General features: G+C 43.6%; 2 protein-coding genes across 2 annotated transcripts in view; both read right to left on the reverse strand.

The window, feature by feature from the left end:
* slc6a5 (solute carrier family 6 member 5) overlaps positions 1-10,372 on the reverse strand; it is a 14,589-nt gene extending 4,217 nt beyond the window's left edge. Inside the window, exons 1-10 of the mRNA XM_076146916.1 lie at positions 10,304-10,372; positions 8,508-8,661; positions 7,859-7,990; positions 7,551-7,724; positions 6,103-6,253; positions 5,607-5,739; positions 3,741-3,875; positions 3,387-3,490; positions 2,704-2,828; positions 2,458-2,570 (exon numbers count right to left, since the gene is read on the reverse strand). Of these exons, the coding sequence (XP_076003031.1) occupies positions 2,458-2,570; positions 2,704-2,828; positions 3,387-3,490; positions 3,741-3,875; positions 5,607-5,739; positions 6,103-6,253; positions 7,551-7,724; positions 7,859-7,990; positions 8,508-8,661; positions 10,304-10,372 (1,290 nt within the window). The remainder of the gene's footprint in view (positions 1-2,457; positions 2,571-2,703; positions 2,829-3,386; positions 3,491-3,740; positions 3,876-5,606; positions 5,740-6,102; positions 6,254-7,550; positions 7,725-7,858; positions 7,991-8,507; positions 8,662-10,303) is intronic.
* A 5,163-nt stretch (positions 10,373-15,535) lies between these two features.
* Positions 15,536-17,105, reverse strand: part of prmt3 (protein arginine methyltransferase 3) — a 44,038-nt gene continuing 42,468 nt past the window's right edge. The window contains exon 16 of the mRNA XM_076147022.1: positions 15,536-15,960. Coding sequence (XP_076003137.1) covers positions 15,851-15,960 — 110 coding nt within the window. The 3' untranslated portion in view covers positions 15,536-15,850. The remainder of the gene's footprint in view (positions 15,961-17,105) is intronic.

Consider the following 17,105-nt stretch of genomic DNA (forward strand, 5'->3'; position numbering starts at 1 on the left):
TGGACAAGGCTGTAAGGTTGCGAGTGAAGGTCAGATGTTCAGAGCAAAATTGATGGCAAAACACCAAACCACAAAAGTTGTGAACTCCAACCCATCGCCTCGCTATCTCATTTTAACCATGAGGCCTCAGCTGCTTTCCTGCTGCTGTTGGCACGGCAACATCCATTAAAGTTACGGGTTCATCTTCACGTTGGGCTCAATACATAAATTCCTGACTTAATTTAATTTATTTAACAGGAGCAGAAGTAGACTGTAATCCTGAGATCAGACACATACACTCACAGTGGACAAGTATCACACACACACACAGAGCAAGCAAGAGAGGGAGAGAGAGAGAGAGTGAGTGAGAAAGAGAGGGAGAGAAAGAGAGAGAGAGAGAGCAAGAGAGAGAGAGAGAGAGAGAGAGAGAGAGAGCTGACAGGTGTAGTCTGTGTGGAGCTTAACAAATGCAACATGATGCGAAAAGGGACTCGGGACCCAGAGGAGAGCAGGGGACGAATACACAAACAGGCAAACTGGAGGGTGGAGGTATATTGTGGTGTGTGTGTGTGTGTGTGTGTGTGTGTGTGTGTGTGTGTGTGTGTGTGTGTGTGTGTGTGTGTGTGTGTTTGTGTGTGGATGGGTGGGTGTGTGTTTGTGTGTGGATGGGTGTGTGTGTCTGCGTGCAAAGCTTTCTGCCACTTCTCTGCTCCTCTCCTTCCTCCTGAGCTCCCCAAACTAATTTCCCACCATCACTCTCGGAACAACTGAGCATCCCCATTTACGGTGACTGTTGACTTGTATGTCTCAACATGTGGCTGTTCTCTCCACTCAGGGGCCTCGCTGGGCACTTAGTGCTGTTGTTGTTGTTTTTGTTTGTTTGTTGTGCCGATTGATTTGCACGGGGGGGTTCTATGGTTTTAAGACGTCCTGCAGACTGAAATGTTTGCTTGCCGTTAGATAGGGAGTGAGTCAGAGTGTCCATCTTGTCCTGAATGCATCTGCTAAGAGGTAAACTGGTGAAGATCAATCAATAGATTAGTCCTGGAGTTGGTCCAGTCCAGAGAGTTAGTTTCAAACTGAACCAAAGTGAACTTATCAAACTGGTTTCGAGCCCAAACAAACTGTACCACAAGGGAAATGAACCCTCCTGTGACCGAAACAGGTCAAACCACAGAGGAGTGACGACGCCTGACAGAAGATAAATCCTTCTGAGCGCACGTCACTTGGATTACAAAACTTTGTAAGTCTACTGAGCTCCAATCATTCCCCCCCCCCCCCCCACACCCCCCACCCCAAACACACACACACACACACACACACACACACACCCCTCCTCCTCTGACTCCTCTGACTGAAATCAGCCGCAGTAGGAGGTGAACTGAGGATGATTATGTTAATTAGGTCAACGTGTGCAGCACTTATGCAGATGCATGTGAGGAAGCAGACAAAGGCTCATCACTGACAAACAAGTGCATCGTGTTGTGAAACTTTGGAAATGTTTTCTCACAAATTTAACATCGCAGAACTCACAACAGCACTGTACACACACACACACACACACACACAAACACACACACAGACACACTGAGACACTTAATTCACAACACGGATTCCTCATTTCTAATCCTAATTTAAATCCTGACTTTAACTGCACAGAAGAAGAAGACGAAGAAGCCTGCAATCAGTTTCACCTCTTTCCATTGTACAGCAATATTCGTTCATTCATTCATCCAGAGGTATTTATCTGATCCTATCACAAATTGCTAATCTGGCTCAGTCAGACTCCATCACAATCTCATTATAATGCTTCATCTCATTTATTGATCAGATCTGTAAATGTAAATGAGATGTGATGTAGCAGGTCATTGTCTTTTTGTTCAGACAGAAAGAGATGCGCACACCGCGCATTTCAGAGCACTCAGTGAAAATGTCTGCAGTTTCTCAAATATAAAGCTCTGTTTATTTGTTATCTTTGTTCCAAACCTGGCAGAATGTGGTGGCTTTCATTATTCATGCATTCATCATGTCAAAGGTCATGCTTGGCTTGCAAGATTTGAGAAACACCTTTACTCCACCAAGAACTAAACCCAGTAGACTCTTGCCAACAAACAGAATTTTCAACAATTCAACAACAAAAACATGAAATTCTTTATTTAAAGAGAACGAAATGTATTTCTGAAAGAAACCCATTCTATTTGTGAGTGATTTAATTTAATCAAAGCATTCCCATAGGTTTCTATCCTTTTTCGTGATTCTCTACCAGCTGGTTGTACCACCTGGTGGCACTTCAAGTACTGCCAGTGGTACACGTTCCACAGTTTGAGAACCGCAGTCTCTGACCTAATTCTGAACTGGATCACAGAGATGAAATTGATACTCAGCCAACAAGTGATTTTTACCTCAGATGGATACTCAAATGAGTGATTTTGAGACATTCACACATGCACACACACACACACATTGAGCAGTGGTTACCATGGTATCCAGTCCAAGAGTCAGCAGCATGAGGAAGAAGATGATAGCCCAGAAAGGAGACAGGGGGAGTCTGGTCAGAGCCTCTGGATACACCACGAACGCAATGCCTGGACCTGACACACACACACACACACACACACACACACACACACACACACACACACAAGCAAATAAAACGATGAAACCTGTCCGTCGCAGCTTCAGGGAGCTCCGTGTTAAACAATCTGCTTTTGTTTGGCTCCTTACCTTCATCTGCCACCTTCTCGATCGGCACCTTCAACTCGTGTGCCATGAAACCGATGACGGAGAAGATGACAAAGCCTGCAAATACACTAGTGGCACTGTTTGTACACGTCACTATCACTGTATCCCTGCAGGAGAGAGGGAAGGAGAAGACCTTTAGCAAAGAGAGAGAGAGACCTTTAGCAAAGTGTCCAGTCCATTGAACACTAACCAAAACATAGAACAACTCGAACATCATATTGATGTTGTGATTTGTTTGGCACATGGAGGGTAGATAAGAGGTCAAACAGTGCTCTCTAGTGGCAGAAACATAAACTGCATATCAATGAAGTGTACTTACAAGATGTGTACACATGGAGGTGTAATACATCATACAGTATTGTAGGGAGACTGGGATTACAATAGATTGTACGGTGCTGTTGTGGCCACATAATGTAAATAAATAAGAAGCTTATTTATGAAGGTATATTAACAAACACAGTGCCAAAATTGCTGAGTTGCATTTGTGTGAAGTGACGAAGAATGACAATGATTAAACTGCAATAACAATAAGCTGTGAGTCATCTTTAAAATGCTGGAGAAAAAGACTATGAAACCTGATACTTTTGTGAGCAAAGCAGCAGGTTTGAGTTCTCAGACGTGCAGATAGCGATGCTGCTGTGTGTCTGTGGTCTCGATGTGTTTACCTGTAGCAGTTATTGTGGAACTTATTGTATGAGGAGAGTGTGATGAGGCCGCCCCACGCCGCTGACAGAGAGAAGAAGATCTGAGTGGCTGCATCCTTCCAAACCTGCCACAGGAGGGAGCAAGACCCAGCACTTTTACTGATGTACCAAGGAAAACAGATATACTTCATAAGATTAATATAATCATTATTTATTCATGTATTCTTTTCTTCATTGTTTTTACTTCAGCAGACATCACAATGCAGGACATTTTGTTGCCATATGTGTTGTATTGTTACATTACCTCACTGGGTTCAGTTTCTTGTGTCAAACTGTGTAAATCCAATGTGAAACAAACAGATTCTACACTGTCACCTTTGCATCATTAAGTTTCTCCCACTTGGGTGTGATGAAGTACATGATGCCATCAAAGGCGCCAGGCAGCGTCACTCCTCTGATCAACAGGATGACCAGTACAACGTATGGAAATGTGGCGGTGAAATAAACCACCTCAGGAGGAGAAAAACACATTTGACTACAAGTTAGGTTTCCAAAAACATACAGTAGCACAAACTTATGTGGTCATCGATTTCAGAACGAAGAGGACGGTTTTACAGCCCCTGTGCATTCTGGGTGAGGATGTTCAGGTGGTGGAGGATTATAAATACCTCAGAGTCCACATTGACAGCAGGCTGAACTGGAAGACCAACACTGAGGCTGTATACAGGAAGGGGACAAACTGACTCTTTTTCCTAAGGAAGCTGAGATCTTTCAATGTGTGCAGCAAGATGTTGGAAATGTTCAATTAGTCAGTCGTAGTGCACTTGATTACGCTGTTGTCTGCTTGGGGAGCAGCATTGGAGCCAGGGACACCAGCAGACTTCATAAACTTATTAAGAAGGCTGGCTGTTGTATTGCTGATGTTATGTAAACTCGAGAAAATCAAGTACACTGTGAGGGGCCACACTGATAAGTTCTATCAGAGATGGCAACCATTTCTCTCTTACTTCACAGAACTACAGGCTATACCAGACCAGGGACTGAAAACCTGAACACAGAATAGTTCCTTTTAATTTTTTAATTTTGTTTTACATTCCGGGCGGGCCAGGACGAGGTTGTGTGAATGCGTGGTTGTGTGACTGCGGGGTTGGGTCAGGTCTTTGGGTGGGATTTTCTCTCTTTGTTTTTGTTATTTTTGTTTCTCTCTACTCTCCACCACAGCCTATGATGCAATTTGTAGTAGCCTTTGCTGATTTGTCATCATCCTGTATAAACTGTATTTACCCTATGAGATCATTGCATCAACATCACTGATGCCATCCTGGACTCTGCGTCCACACTACTGTGCCATGTTCTCACAACCTCCAGCTGCCGTGGCTTCCTGCTGTTTCAACTTCAAACTGCTTGTACCTCATATTGCCTATTTTACCTCAGGTTCTACGTATAAAGTTTAACAACAACAATAGTAATAATTATACAACCTTCCTTCTTTCTCTCTCTCTCTCCTTTCTCCCCTCTTTCTGTATAAAAAAGATTGGCGGAGCTCCTTCTCTAAGAGACTGACATCTTTGTTTAGGTCACAGCCACTCTTTCTGTCCTTTAGTCAATATTCTGCATTTTTACTACTTTATTCTATTCTATTTATTATTACTATGACTGTGTTTTTTTTGTATTTACTACTGTGCCTGTTGTCTTTTCATTTATTCTAGCGTGTTTTACTGTAATGCTGCTGTGACGGAATAATTTCCCAGTTTGGGATCAATAAAGTATATCTATCTATCAATTTCAAATAATCTGGACCTTTATGGTTGAAATTTATAAAATCCTCAACTGCGATTTTAAGGTTTACCTGATTCTCGGGATTAATGGGTTCAGACGTGCAACATGCACGTCATCTACTTGTCCACTAGAGAGCAGTGTGGTTTAACAAAATAAACTATATGAAACCGCTGCCATGTGTTTGTTGTAACCGTTTGTTTGGACATGTTTAACCTTTGACCTTAAAGCTCACATGCTAACTTGTGGGCATTACAACAAATTAGCGAGCTTGAATTGATCTACCTGCATATTATTCAGCTGTACAATAATATGCAGTCAATAAAGAGAAAATAATAATATGCAAACGCAGTTAAACAAAAAAATTTAAATAATTACTAATGTTAACAATAATTTGTCTGAAACATGCAATAAAGGAAAGTGCCTCTAACAACATGTTTATCTGTAATTCTCTGTCTGCTCTACCTTTCCTGATGACTTGATGCCTTTGGCCAAGGAGGCGTAGACGATGAGCCAGGCCAGGCACAAGCAGCCTGCCAGAGGCCAGCGGATATCACCTGGATACTCGATCCCTTTAGAGATGTGCAGCACGTTGTACCTGCAGGATGGGAGGTCAACGCCAACGCTTAGCCTCAAAACGCTTAAACAGCGGCAAAGCTACATTGTCAGATGTAAAGCTTGTAACTCCACTGACTGACTGTTTTGTTTGACCTGAGAGGGTTTCAGCTTCTACCGTCTCAAAATACAAGTAGTGAAGTTGAGTATGATTATAAATGATTGGAGCCCTTTCAAACACTTCAGAGAAAGAGAGAAATAACAGAATAATGCTAAGTATAATAATGATATGGTTGCTCGGAGAGATGAGATGTGAGGACTATTATTTATTGATGCAGTTATCATATTGATTTCTCTCGAATCTAGGCCCTTAACACAGGTTTAGGAGCTCTGCAGTGTCACTCACTTGAAGTACTCCTCACTTGGGCTGACAAAGGTCTTGTTGGAGTCCACAGTCATGTTGAGCAGCTTGCTCAAGTTTCCCACAGCGTTGGCAGACATACAAAATGTTGAGTTCTTGATGGAGCTGATGTTTCTGTCCCGCAGGATACACGTGTCTGTTCCAATCACAAACCATGCAGCATGTCAACTGGGACAGACTGGGACACACAGGGACAGACTGGGACAGGTTTTATACCAGCCAGTCAATATTTCAGACAGTGGAGAGGATGAAATGGATAGAGGCCTAATGGCTGCATTGTGAAGCCAAATTAAAACCTCACTGCTGCCTTGCTCAATTTGTTACATTTGTTCTATTGAATTACTCTAAGCAAAAGCAAATGAGAATCAAACACTTCATGATATCTTTAACAATGACAGCTAACTTCAAACAAGTATCTTAGTAAATATGGAGGACAAACTGTCACTAACACTATATAATGAAAACTGATATCAGAACAACAGAATCTGTGGCCTCTAAAATGAATCAACACATCAAATATCAATCATCCATCATTGATCATCAATATGAAATGTCAAGATGTATACATCATTAGTATTTTAACACTGTGTAACATATTATACAGCGTCCATGTTATTGTGTTCACCCCCAGAAGGAAGAGAAAGAAATGTACAAATATGAAGATATGTTGCTGATGTGCATTCAATTGTTTTGACTAATAATTTGTATATAATTTCATCAATATTATTCCATTGTTTTCATTGACGCGTTTTGTTTTAATCTACGTTATTTTTCAGTTACTTTAATGCAGAGAGAGAGAGAGAGCGAGAGACTACAGTTTTGAGAGGGGAGTGTAATTCCCACAGCAGTCGCCAGGGGTCAGTCTCGGGCTCACTGCAGCACTGCAGCACTGAGGTCTTACAGTAAATTTGTCAAGCAAGCAGTTTTTGTGCTGAATTCACAGAACAAAAAGAGGCCAAATATTGGAAGATAAGAATCGAATTTTGATAACAATTAGACCCAGATCGATTCCAAACCTTTCTGCGTTTATGTTCTCACGTCTACAACAGCATTCTGCAACGTTTCCGTCAAATATCAGAGCAATAATGACAGATTCAGAGGCACGTTGCATCTGTAATCTCACTCGAGCATGGATTCATCCAAATCAAGTCAAATGTTTCATTCCATCACATTATTAACCTGGATCGTCTCAATTAAACGCGTGACTGATGCGAGGGATTAAAACATTTCAACTTGTGATTATCTTTAAAGTATTGCAGAGCTTCACACCGCATAGATCACAGGTCAGGATTCATTATACTGCAGGACACCTCAGCTGGGGGAGGCATGACGCATTGCGCATTGTGGAGAGGTGCTTTGGGTGCGTGATAGTGTGTGTGCGTGCGTGTGTGTGAGAGAGAGAGAGAAAGAGAGAGAGAGTTTGTGAGTCTTACCTAACAGCAGCATGTCTTTGTCCTTACATTCCATCGTGTTCCACTCATTCCTACAGTTAGCCCATGGCAGTGAGCCCTTCAACGAAGCGAACAGGTAGTACAGTGTCCAGCACATAATAATATTATAGTATACGGCTATCAAGACAGATATTATCAACATGGCAATCCCGCAACCTAAAATAAATAAATGAGACGAAATATATAAATTACTCTTAAGGAAAAGTGGAAACTCGTGTTAATAAGAAATGAAGATTAATATTTCTGGTATTTATTGGAGTTCCCAGTGTGTTCTAGTTGTCGCAGGTTACCTTGCAGGGCTGGGATGCATTTCCACACTGACACGGGCCCCTGGCTGGCAAACTGGCCCAGGGCGACCTCCAGCAAAAAGATTGGAATCCCGGCAATGCCCAACATAGTCAGGTAGGGGATCAAAAAAGCTCCTGCAAGGATCAGGACCAGAGTCACACATATACATACACACACGAGAGCAGAGACACGCTGCATGTGCAAAATACACACTAACACACGAGCAAGAGACTAAACACGATAGGTTAGGCTGATTATTATTATTATTATTATTATTGTTATTATTATTATTATTATTATTATTATTATTATTATTATTATTATTATGTGTTTTTATGTGTTACGGCCTTATAATGAATACATATCTGCTAAGCATTAAAGGTAATATCACACCTTACAGACTTGTTGTGTCGCTGTTACATGGAACAATATTAACCAAGATTCGTTCTGTAATCATCTAAATTAATAAAATTAAAATAAAGTAAAATAGAAATTACAAAAAATATAATAACATAGATATATAATACATAAAATTAAAGAAACGAAGTAACCAATCTTGTTTATAAAGAATTCAATTCAATTCGATCGCTTTTATTAAGGGTTTCTTTGTGTTTGCGTGTGTCAGCATTGAGTCGTCATTGTGACTCTTACCTCCACCGTTTTGGAAGGCGAGGTAAGGGAACCTCCACACGTTCCCCAGTCCAACAGCATAACCAACCATGGACAGAATAAAGTCCAGTTTACTGGACCAGTTTCCTCTGGCCTTATTCTCATCTCCTCCATCGTCATCATCATCATCGTCAGCCTGGGAGGAAACACACAGCGTCACCTGCACAATGGCCTCTGTCTGCGTGTGTCCGCACAGCTCCGTTACAATCAGACAGGAAATGAGACGGTGGGACATTAAGGGCCTATACAAGGTTCCCGGATTAGGAATATCAGCATGGAGCACCATGTCACCAGCAGTCATCATCCAAGTCATCGACCAACAACAAAATGCTTCATAATTTTTAAAGACTTTTATTTGTCCCCATCAGACTACTAACAAGACTAACAAGATCTGTTTCAGATTCGTTCCATGGTTCCAGATTTGACATCAGGCAGAGTTCAGTTTCCTGTTAAGAAAGCTCATTTTTGACGCCACTCACAGCTCTTTAGAAGATCCATTTCATATCACAATTAACATATGAAAAAAAAGGAAGACAACTGTTGGAGGCGCATGCGCAATTAGCGTCTGATCTGACTGACAGCACCCATTCATAACATGACAGCAGTCTGATTCATAAACACACTCATAAATAGCATTGTGCACGGGAGTGTGTGTGTGTGTGTGTGTGTGTGTGTGTGTGTGTGTGTGTGTGTGTGTGTGTGTGTGTGTGTGTGTGTGTGTGTGTGTGTGTGTCCCGCGGGGATTGGAGACAATCCGCAGCCTTATGTAACGCGGTACTGTACACCAGCAGGGTTCGGGACGGTACCAATCTGCTGCGTCTGCTGGAAATGGGAACTATCGCGAGAACAACGCGGTTCAATAATCATGCGATAGTTTCGATTTTAACTAGAAACAAGATTTTTTTTAAATAACATAATAGGCACAATAAACCAGCATGTATGTATTTAAAGGCGTTGTGTGATTTGCTCACTTCCCTCTGAGCTGACCGGTGATCATGGTTAACATCCACTGCACTCTAGCTGACATAAGCAGTTTTGGAAGTTCCCCTGGCTGGTCACATTGGTGCAGAGGAACAGAACGGGGACGCCAAACAGCTGTATGCACCCACATAAGTATTCAACCAATCTAATGTCCCGTTACATGCAAGAATTCCTTTTTTTTTTAATCACTGTAATGTGTGACCACGTTTACTTTTACAGTTATTGTTAATAAATGATCAATGGTGATGATCAGCTGCTGCCACCAGAGCTGCAATTTAACGTGTGAGACCAACATCTCCTCCATCACCCAGTGTAACCCCCTGATTCTTGGATCTATTCACAACATAAGTTTTAAGGGGCGGAAATCACAATAATGGACTGATATCGAACCTTTGACATGATCATGATTATCCGCTCGATTCTCCATTGACTGAACATAGAAGTTATTGCTTTGGAATCCGCCTCTTCTCATAATTACACAGTTAAGGGAATCACACTTAGAGACTTAAATTAGAATGGATTTCCTTTGTCTCCCCACACCAAAATCATCGATCTATACCAAACCTCTGCGTGGCTCTAAAAGCTCCCGGGGGGCCTTTAGCTTCCCGGTTTTTGGGGAGCCGCACGTTGCTCCACTCAAGCTTTCTTATCATGGTCGCCCCCGTCTCGCACCTATATCCTAGCGGCGGCAGCACCGGTGGCGGCCCGCTCTCTCTCTCCCCCCCATGCAGCCCCCACCCCCGTCTCAGATCAGCCATGAGCCCCCCTGGCTGAAACGGTTCATTTAGCTGACTTACCCCCGCCACGGTTCCCGGCTGAACAGACGTGTTCCCATCTGTCCCCAGTATGATGGTGGTCTGGCTCATGGTGGTCCAGTTGCCCGAGGTGTTGTTCTGCTCGGCGGCGGTGGCACGGAGCGGGTCGCCGTACTGGACGGACCCCCCGCGACTCGGAACCGCAGGCGCCGCTGCAGCCGAACCGGAGTCCATCCTGAGGGCCGAGTTGGCGGCCACGGATCCAGGCACCGCCGGCGCGGCATTTTTGAACGTTCCATAGACTTTACCAGTCTCCGGTTCTCCCGGTTTATTTTCCGTGGGACAAAAACTTTTGTTCTCGTTGAATGCTGGAGGCTGTGCGGCGTTGTCCGGTTTGTTTGCTGTAAGTCCCGAAGCTCCGTCGGGCTGCTGCGTCGGGATGTAAACCGCGCCGCCGGGTTGCTTGGCCATGTCTCTCTGCTCGGAGAAATCCTGGAACATAGGACCGACACATCAGCGAGTGACAAGCGGCAAAAACATGCACACACACCGGGAAGCTGCGAGGGCGCTGCGCTCCATCACTGCACGGGAACCGGCTCAACTAAAACACCGAATCCGCCTCCTTCAACACTTTACCAGCTCTTTTCTGCAGCATGCTCCGACCCTGCAGGCTGCCGCTCTGTAGTTCCAGCTCACAGTCTACACCGGGTGTGTTTTGACGCGTGTGTTTGAGAGTGTGTGTGCGTGTGTGTGAGCGTTGGCAGGAGGGGGTGGGTTGCTCTGCTTCCCCCCGTTCTCCCTTTTCTGCAAGATTCTTTAATTTTACGCCCCATTTCCCGCCTCATGTCATTCAGCCCCGCACATCCACTGATTTTATGGGCAATAGACAAGCTGCTGCCGGTCCGCGCTCCCCCGGCAGGCAGGCGCGATCACGGGCGTTACAGTGCCGAGCGGACCCGGGGGGGCGGAATTACAAATGGGACTAACGACTTTGACAGAACCGGAAAAAGAGAATGTAGAAAAAAAGGGGTTGATAATTGAAAGAAGAAAAAAAAAAAAAAAAAAAATTAAATAAGATGATTGATGATTGCTTGAAAGTAGTTTTTTTTCATTTTACAGAGTAGTAATTAAAACGTATGATGGCGTGAAATCTAACTCTTTCTTTTGCAAAATAACTTTAAATACAGCAAAGAGAAAAAGAAGAAACTTGATTCGAGACTTGATGGTGTAAACGGTGGAAGTTGTCAGCTGGAACTTCAGCACCACGGACAGCGCACGAATAATGAAAAATAGTCCACACAACAATACAACTGCTTTGTTTTGTTCAAAACAAAGGCCAAAATGAAGATAAAAGTAGATTGAAATAAGTTCTAACACAAACGCAGAGCCGGTGTTAAAGCGCAGAAAAGTGTGTGAGGGACTTACCATGTTTCTGTGCAGGAGGCTCGACGCAGCTGTGACAGACTGGAGCGGACTGGAGGCGGACTGGAGGTGGACTGGATTGAGGCGTGCAGGCAGCGAGTGCCAAGCTTTCTATAGCTTCGTGGGAAAGCCCGGCTGTGCGTCAGTGCAGAGCAAGGTGCCCTTCGCCTGGCATTTTCTTGATAATAGGAGTTTGATAAATCATTGGCCTTGGATTCTGATTTTTAAAGGGACACCGGAGCCAAGACGACGGGGGGCGTGTGTGTGCGTAAAACGGACATGCGTGCGTTAGGATTGCGCGCAAAGTGCATGCATGCGCGCGCTGGACTGGACTCCTCCAATGCTGATTAATACACTTGTCTCTGGGGAAGTGTAGGATACGCACACGCACACACGCACACGCGCACACACACACACACACACACACACACACACACACACACACACACACACACACGAACACACACACACACACACACACACACACACACACACACACACACACACACACACACACACACACACACACACACACCTTGTTTGGGGTAAATATTTCCAGGCATGTTAGTGAGGTACAGATCTAAAGCGTTGGAGGGTTTGGATCTAAGTAATAGGTGGCATTTTCTACTATAGTTGCAATTAGTTACTATTTTCTTAAAAACATACCCCCCACTTTTTATTTTGTTATTATTCTATAGAAAACCTCTATTGTTTTCCTTTGCTAAGGCCTCGTGCTTTAGCAGCTAAACAAGAAAATAGTGCATAATAGTTGAACAAGTAATGGATTACTTTGTTATATAAAGCTTCATCAATGGAGTTGAACTATTGTGAAACATCTACAAATTATTAATTTGGGGGGATTCGATAGAAGAAAAAAAAGACAATGAGACGATAAGAGCTAAAAATGGTCTGGACCATAAATAGTTTTTCCACTTGGCGGGATTTACGCACGATGCCCCCGCAGGCTCTATACGTTCCTTTGCTGCGTGCGTCACCCATACGAGCATTGATCAAGTTGGGGGAAAAAAAGCTCTTTACGAAGCTACTCATTTGTTAAAGTATTGCGCAAGAAGGTGTTTTTTTTCCCTCCAGGATCACGTGTTTAAGGAGGAAGCAGAGCCAATGAGTGCAGCCGAAGGTGTGACAGAGGAGAGGGGGGAGGAAGAAGGCTAAGGTGCCATATATACTGGAGTTGTTCAAACACTGCATTGCGCATAACAGTGTCCATGTAAAACACAGGCCACATGCAAAACCCGGGAAGGCTCCGTTTGCTCATCGGTTCACGGAAAACCTGAATGCCTTTCACTGTTACAGGCCCGTTTGTTTCTTTAGGCGTGACCAACATAGAGTAAACCTCCCCCCCACACACACACACACACACACACATAGAGAGAGGGAGAGAGCTATACAATTGATTCAATAAAGAAACGTTAATATTGTTAATATTGGTGACTGGTGACACGTCATCAAGAATGCTGAGTCACAGTGGTTTTATTTATATTTATGTGATTTGATTTTTTTTTGTTCATAAAATGGGTGAACCAATAGAGCCACTCCTCTCTTCTGATTGGTTGAACGAGGCTCAGGGTGAAATGACTGTAATTCAAAGCTCTGATAATTAATCTATATACATTCAACATATAGGCTATATTATAAATAATAAACATACAGGTGTCGAAGGAAATTATTATTTTGTTTTTTGAAGGCCAAAAATATCAATATCATTGCTTATTACTACCCTTTTAATGTAAATGAGATAAAACTGATTAACAGGCAATTCTCGTCTCTTAGCAACACTTTTGTTCAGTCACAGGCGATTAGAACCATGAGAATGAGTTTTATCTAACTGTTTAAAGCTCTCGTCTCAAAACGGTTTCTATAGAAAGATCCTGGATTTAATTTTAATTTCAATAATTAACCCCTCATGTCTGTGGTTTAATGTCTAAAAATATCCTTAATTTAACAGAAATTGTAGTGTTTAATGACATGATGCGTTCAGGCTCCTTCGGGTTGGGCGTCTGTTTTGTTTTCAACGCTATGTTACGACAGCGGAGCGGCTTTCTGGCACTGCTCCTGTTCTGTAACGTGGCCCGCGCGCGGTTCGCTCGCCGTACACGCGCCCGCGATCCGCGCGTGCTTCTAAATCTCCGCTCGCTTCAGATAAGAAAGTGGAACGAGCCGCTTTCACTTTAATTACATTGTCAACACAGAATAATTGTAATTGATTTCTGCTCCTCTGCCAGAGTCCGCTGAACACATCACACGCACGCTCGCGCGCACACGCGCGCGCACACACACGCACACACAGTGTTTCATTAACAGTTTTTAGGCCACACATATGTCGCCTCGTGTTTCAGCGCTGCAGGGATCCGCAGATTTGTCTCCATCTCCAAAGCAATGGCTTCTTAATTCTGGTTTCTCACTCTTTTTTTTTTTACAAATCAGAGGCCTGTTCGGGTCATTACAGAACCACCGACCCAAACTAAGGACCCCATCTGCGTGTGTTTACTTTCGCTCCACCATGCGTCTAAACTGGGTTAGCGCGGCGTTCTGGTGCCTGTAAGCCGGGATCCGACCGCAGTTCCCGGGCAGAGTCGCTCGGCGCGGATCGTTTGCTCGCACCGACGCGCCCCTTCACGGAGCTTCCCCCTGCTCGTTAATTACAGCACCGCGTCTAATTAATTGATCACTCCCACTGTCGCCTCCTGCGTGGTGATAAGAGCAGCGCCTGGAGAGCTGCGATTCACCCAAGAGGCCCCCAGCCAGCCCTCATCTTCATCATCTTCATCATCATCATCATCATCGTCATCATCCCCACACCTGGCTAACAAAGCGAAGTTCGTCATCCGTGTCAAATGCACTATTTGTTATTATGGTTATAATTACATTTTTTGTTTGTGTTTCAGCTTTTACAGATGTATGCCAGTATGGAGCCAATTCACAAATTAAATTACGAAAAATTTATTATATTTTGGGGGCATAAAAATGTTTTTAGTGTTTTTGGCATTGTTGTGTGGGTATATTGAAAAAAAATACAATAAAAATAAAGGTTCAAAGTTGGATTAGACTTAAATCTTGTGTTTGCAAGGGAAACCTCACTTTGATTAATTCATTTTCTATTATAATATTGTAAGTATGTACGACATATTGTAATGTTGTTAAGCTAAATAGAAGCCTCTAATATGTGTAATAAAATGGCTCAGGTTATGAATCCCCGGAAATGTATCAGTTTAAAGAAAGCCTCACAGGAACTTCAGATAGATCAGAAAATGTGATTGACAAACCAGAAAACACTTGAAGGAGTAGAGGACAGACTCTGTTCACCCTCCTCCTCTTCCTCTTCCTAAGTCACTCTCTCTTATTCCTCATGTCAGAATAAGAGAGAGAGAATAAGAAGGAAAATCTCTAATTGTAAGCAGAGCTGCTCAGTGAAGGATGCAAAGAGGCCTTCGTCAGCCTTTTTGCAGCTTCAAATTCATCTTGCTTTGTCCCAGTAAACTCATGGAAGATGGATGATCCACCCGGGGAATTCCACACAGCTCAAAACAGAACAATACTGAGGCGAGTTTGGAGAGAAATTAAGAGAAAATACTACTAATCTCTTCATAGCAGAGCTGGAAGCCCATTGCTCTTCCTGCTTTCTCTCTTTCCTGAGACAATATGTTCAGAGTGAGTCTGGTGAGGAGAACATATACACTGTTTCCGAAATACAAGGACGGAACGGGTTCGATGGGAACAAACTCCCAAACTACATTACAGTATAAAAAAATCAAGGGGGAATACAAATCTGGACGCTGGAACTAAACTGGACTTGTTAGGCTATATGGGTTTAAAAAAGACTCTAGTGCAACATCAGTTCATGGTTGTTTTTACTTGCAGTTGTAAAAATGTTTGTACATAAAAAGAAATGACAGCTATAATGAAGATGATGTTAACACTGTGTTCATCGGTCTAAGGGTGAATCCTGACTGCAAACACACCATGGCTGAGGATTTGGAGTCAGGTCGACCCCGTTGCCAAGGTGTCATAATGATAACGTACTGTTCCTCCTTTGTCTGTTGGTGCTCGTGTATCCAGGCCGTGTGTCGTGTCTCATCACTTGCGTTCATCTTCCTGCTCAGACTATAAATGGGATCACTGTGGGCCGCAGCCGCGTGACTGATGACCTCACAGCAAGCTGTACGTCTGCTTCCTGTCTCCGAGGTCAAAGGTGACCAACAGGGAGCGAGGGTCCCTCTTGTTTTTACGGACCGTGACCTTCCCCCGAAGCTCCGCCCCTAAAGAGAAACCACAAGTGTTATTCAGCAGTTTGAGTATCTAAATGTACCAAAACTAAAAAGTAGCCAGTGCGAAAAATGGCCCTTATGAGTTCAAAGAGAAAAAGAAGGAAGGAGATGAGGTAACAGGGCGAAATAATGAAGAGGAAGAAGAAGGAAAGAATCATGTGAAAGAAGCAAAATCAGCAGTATATTACATTTAAAATGAAGCAACACTGTGATTCAAAGACTCTTCAGAGGGCACCGGGGTCAAAGTGCAGCAGGTTTACATGCTAATCAATAGTCTTATTAGTGCTGCCATCAGACCTGTGATTGAGACCACACACACACACACACACACACACACACACACACACACACACACCATCTTCACACTGTTACATAAAGACAAATGAACAAACGCTCATCTGTGAAGTCCTGCTGCCTCTGCACTGGCAGGGAGGCATTGACACGTGTAGAAATGATGACGTGTGGAAGGACAATGTAGTTTAATGTATGTTAATAAGCAGAAGAGTGTGTGTGTGTGTGTGTGTGTGTGTGTGTGTGAGAGCCACTCAAATATCCAGATGGCAGTAAGAATGAAGCGTGTTTACAGTACAACGCACAAACGAACGGGAGGCCACAAGAAGAAGCTGATGATGATGACACGTAATCACTTTGATTAACTTCACGTTTGACTGCTGGTGGTAAATGAATCTTAAACCCACACACACGCACGCACACACACACACTCTACGCACACCGCTGTTCACACACGTTCTGCTCCTCAATGCCGGCGGTTAGAAGAGGACAGGGGAGAGAAAACGCTGACTGGGGTGCTTTGCCGAGCGAAGCGGACCCGCCGCCGCTGCTGTCACGTCTCAGCCGTTGCCATGACAACGATGTCAATGAAACGTTGCGGATGGCGCCCCGCTCCGGGTCCTCTGCTCCACTACAAAGGAGCCGAACAGCGGCGGAAAACTCAGAGAGTAACAAATGAAGAAGCGCGAGCTCTGAAGGGAAACAGGGGCCTGCTGGTGAGTGATGGTAAACACAAAGTCAATGATTAGTGAGACAGACTGATCCAATCCTTCCTGTGTAGGGCTGCATGGTATAGACATAAAAAAATGTACCGTAAAATTTAAATCATCGACTCCCACAGTGAG

Source organism: Genypterus blacodes, unplaced genomic scaffold (assembly GCF_046128005.1).
Source record: "Genypterus blacodes isolate CSIRO-AG114 ecotype Tasmania unplaced genomic scaffold, CSIRO-AGI_Gbla_v1 ptg000036l_1, whole genome shotgun sequence".
In the NCBI taxonomy this organism is placed as follows: domain Eukaryota; kingdom Metazoa; phylum Chordata; class Actinopteri; order Ophidiiformes; family Ophidiidae; genus Genypterus; species Genypterus blacodes.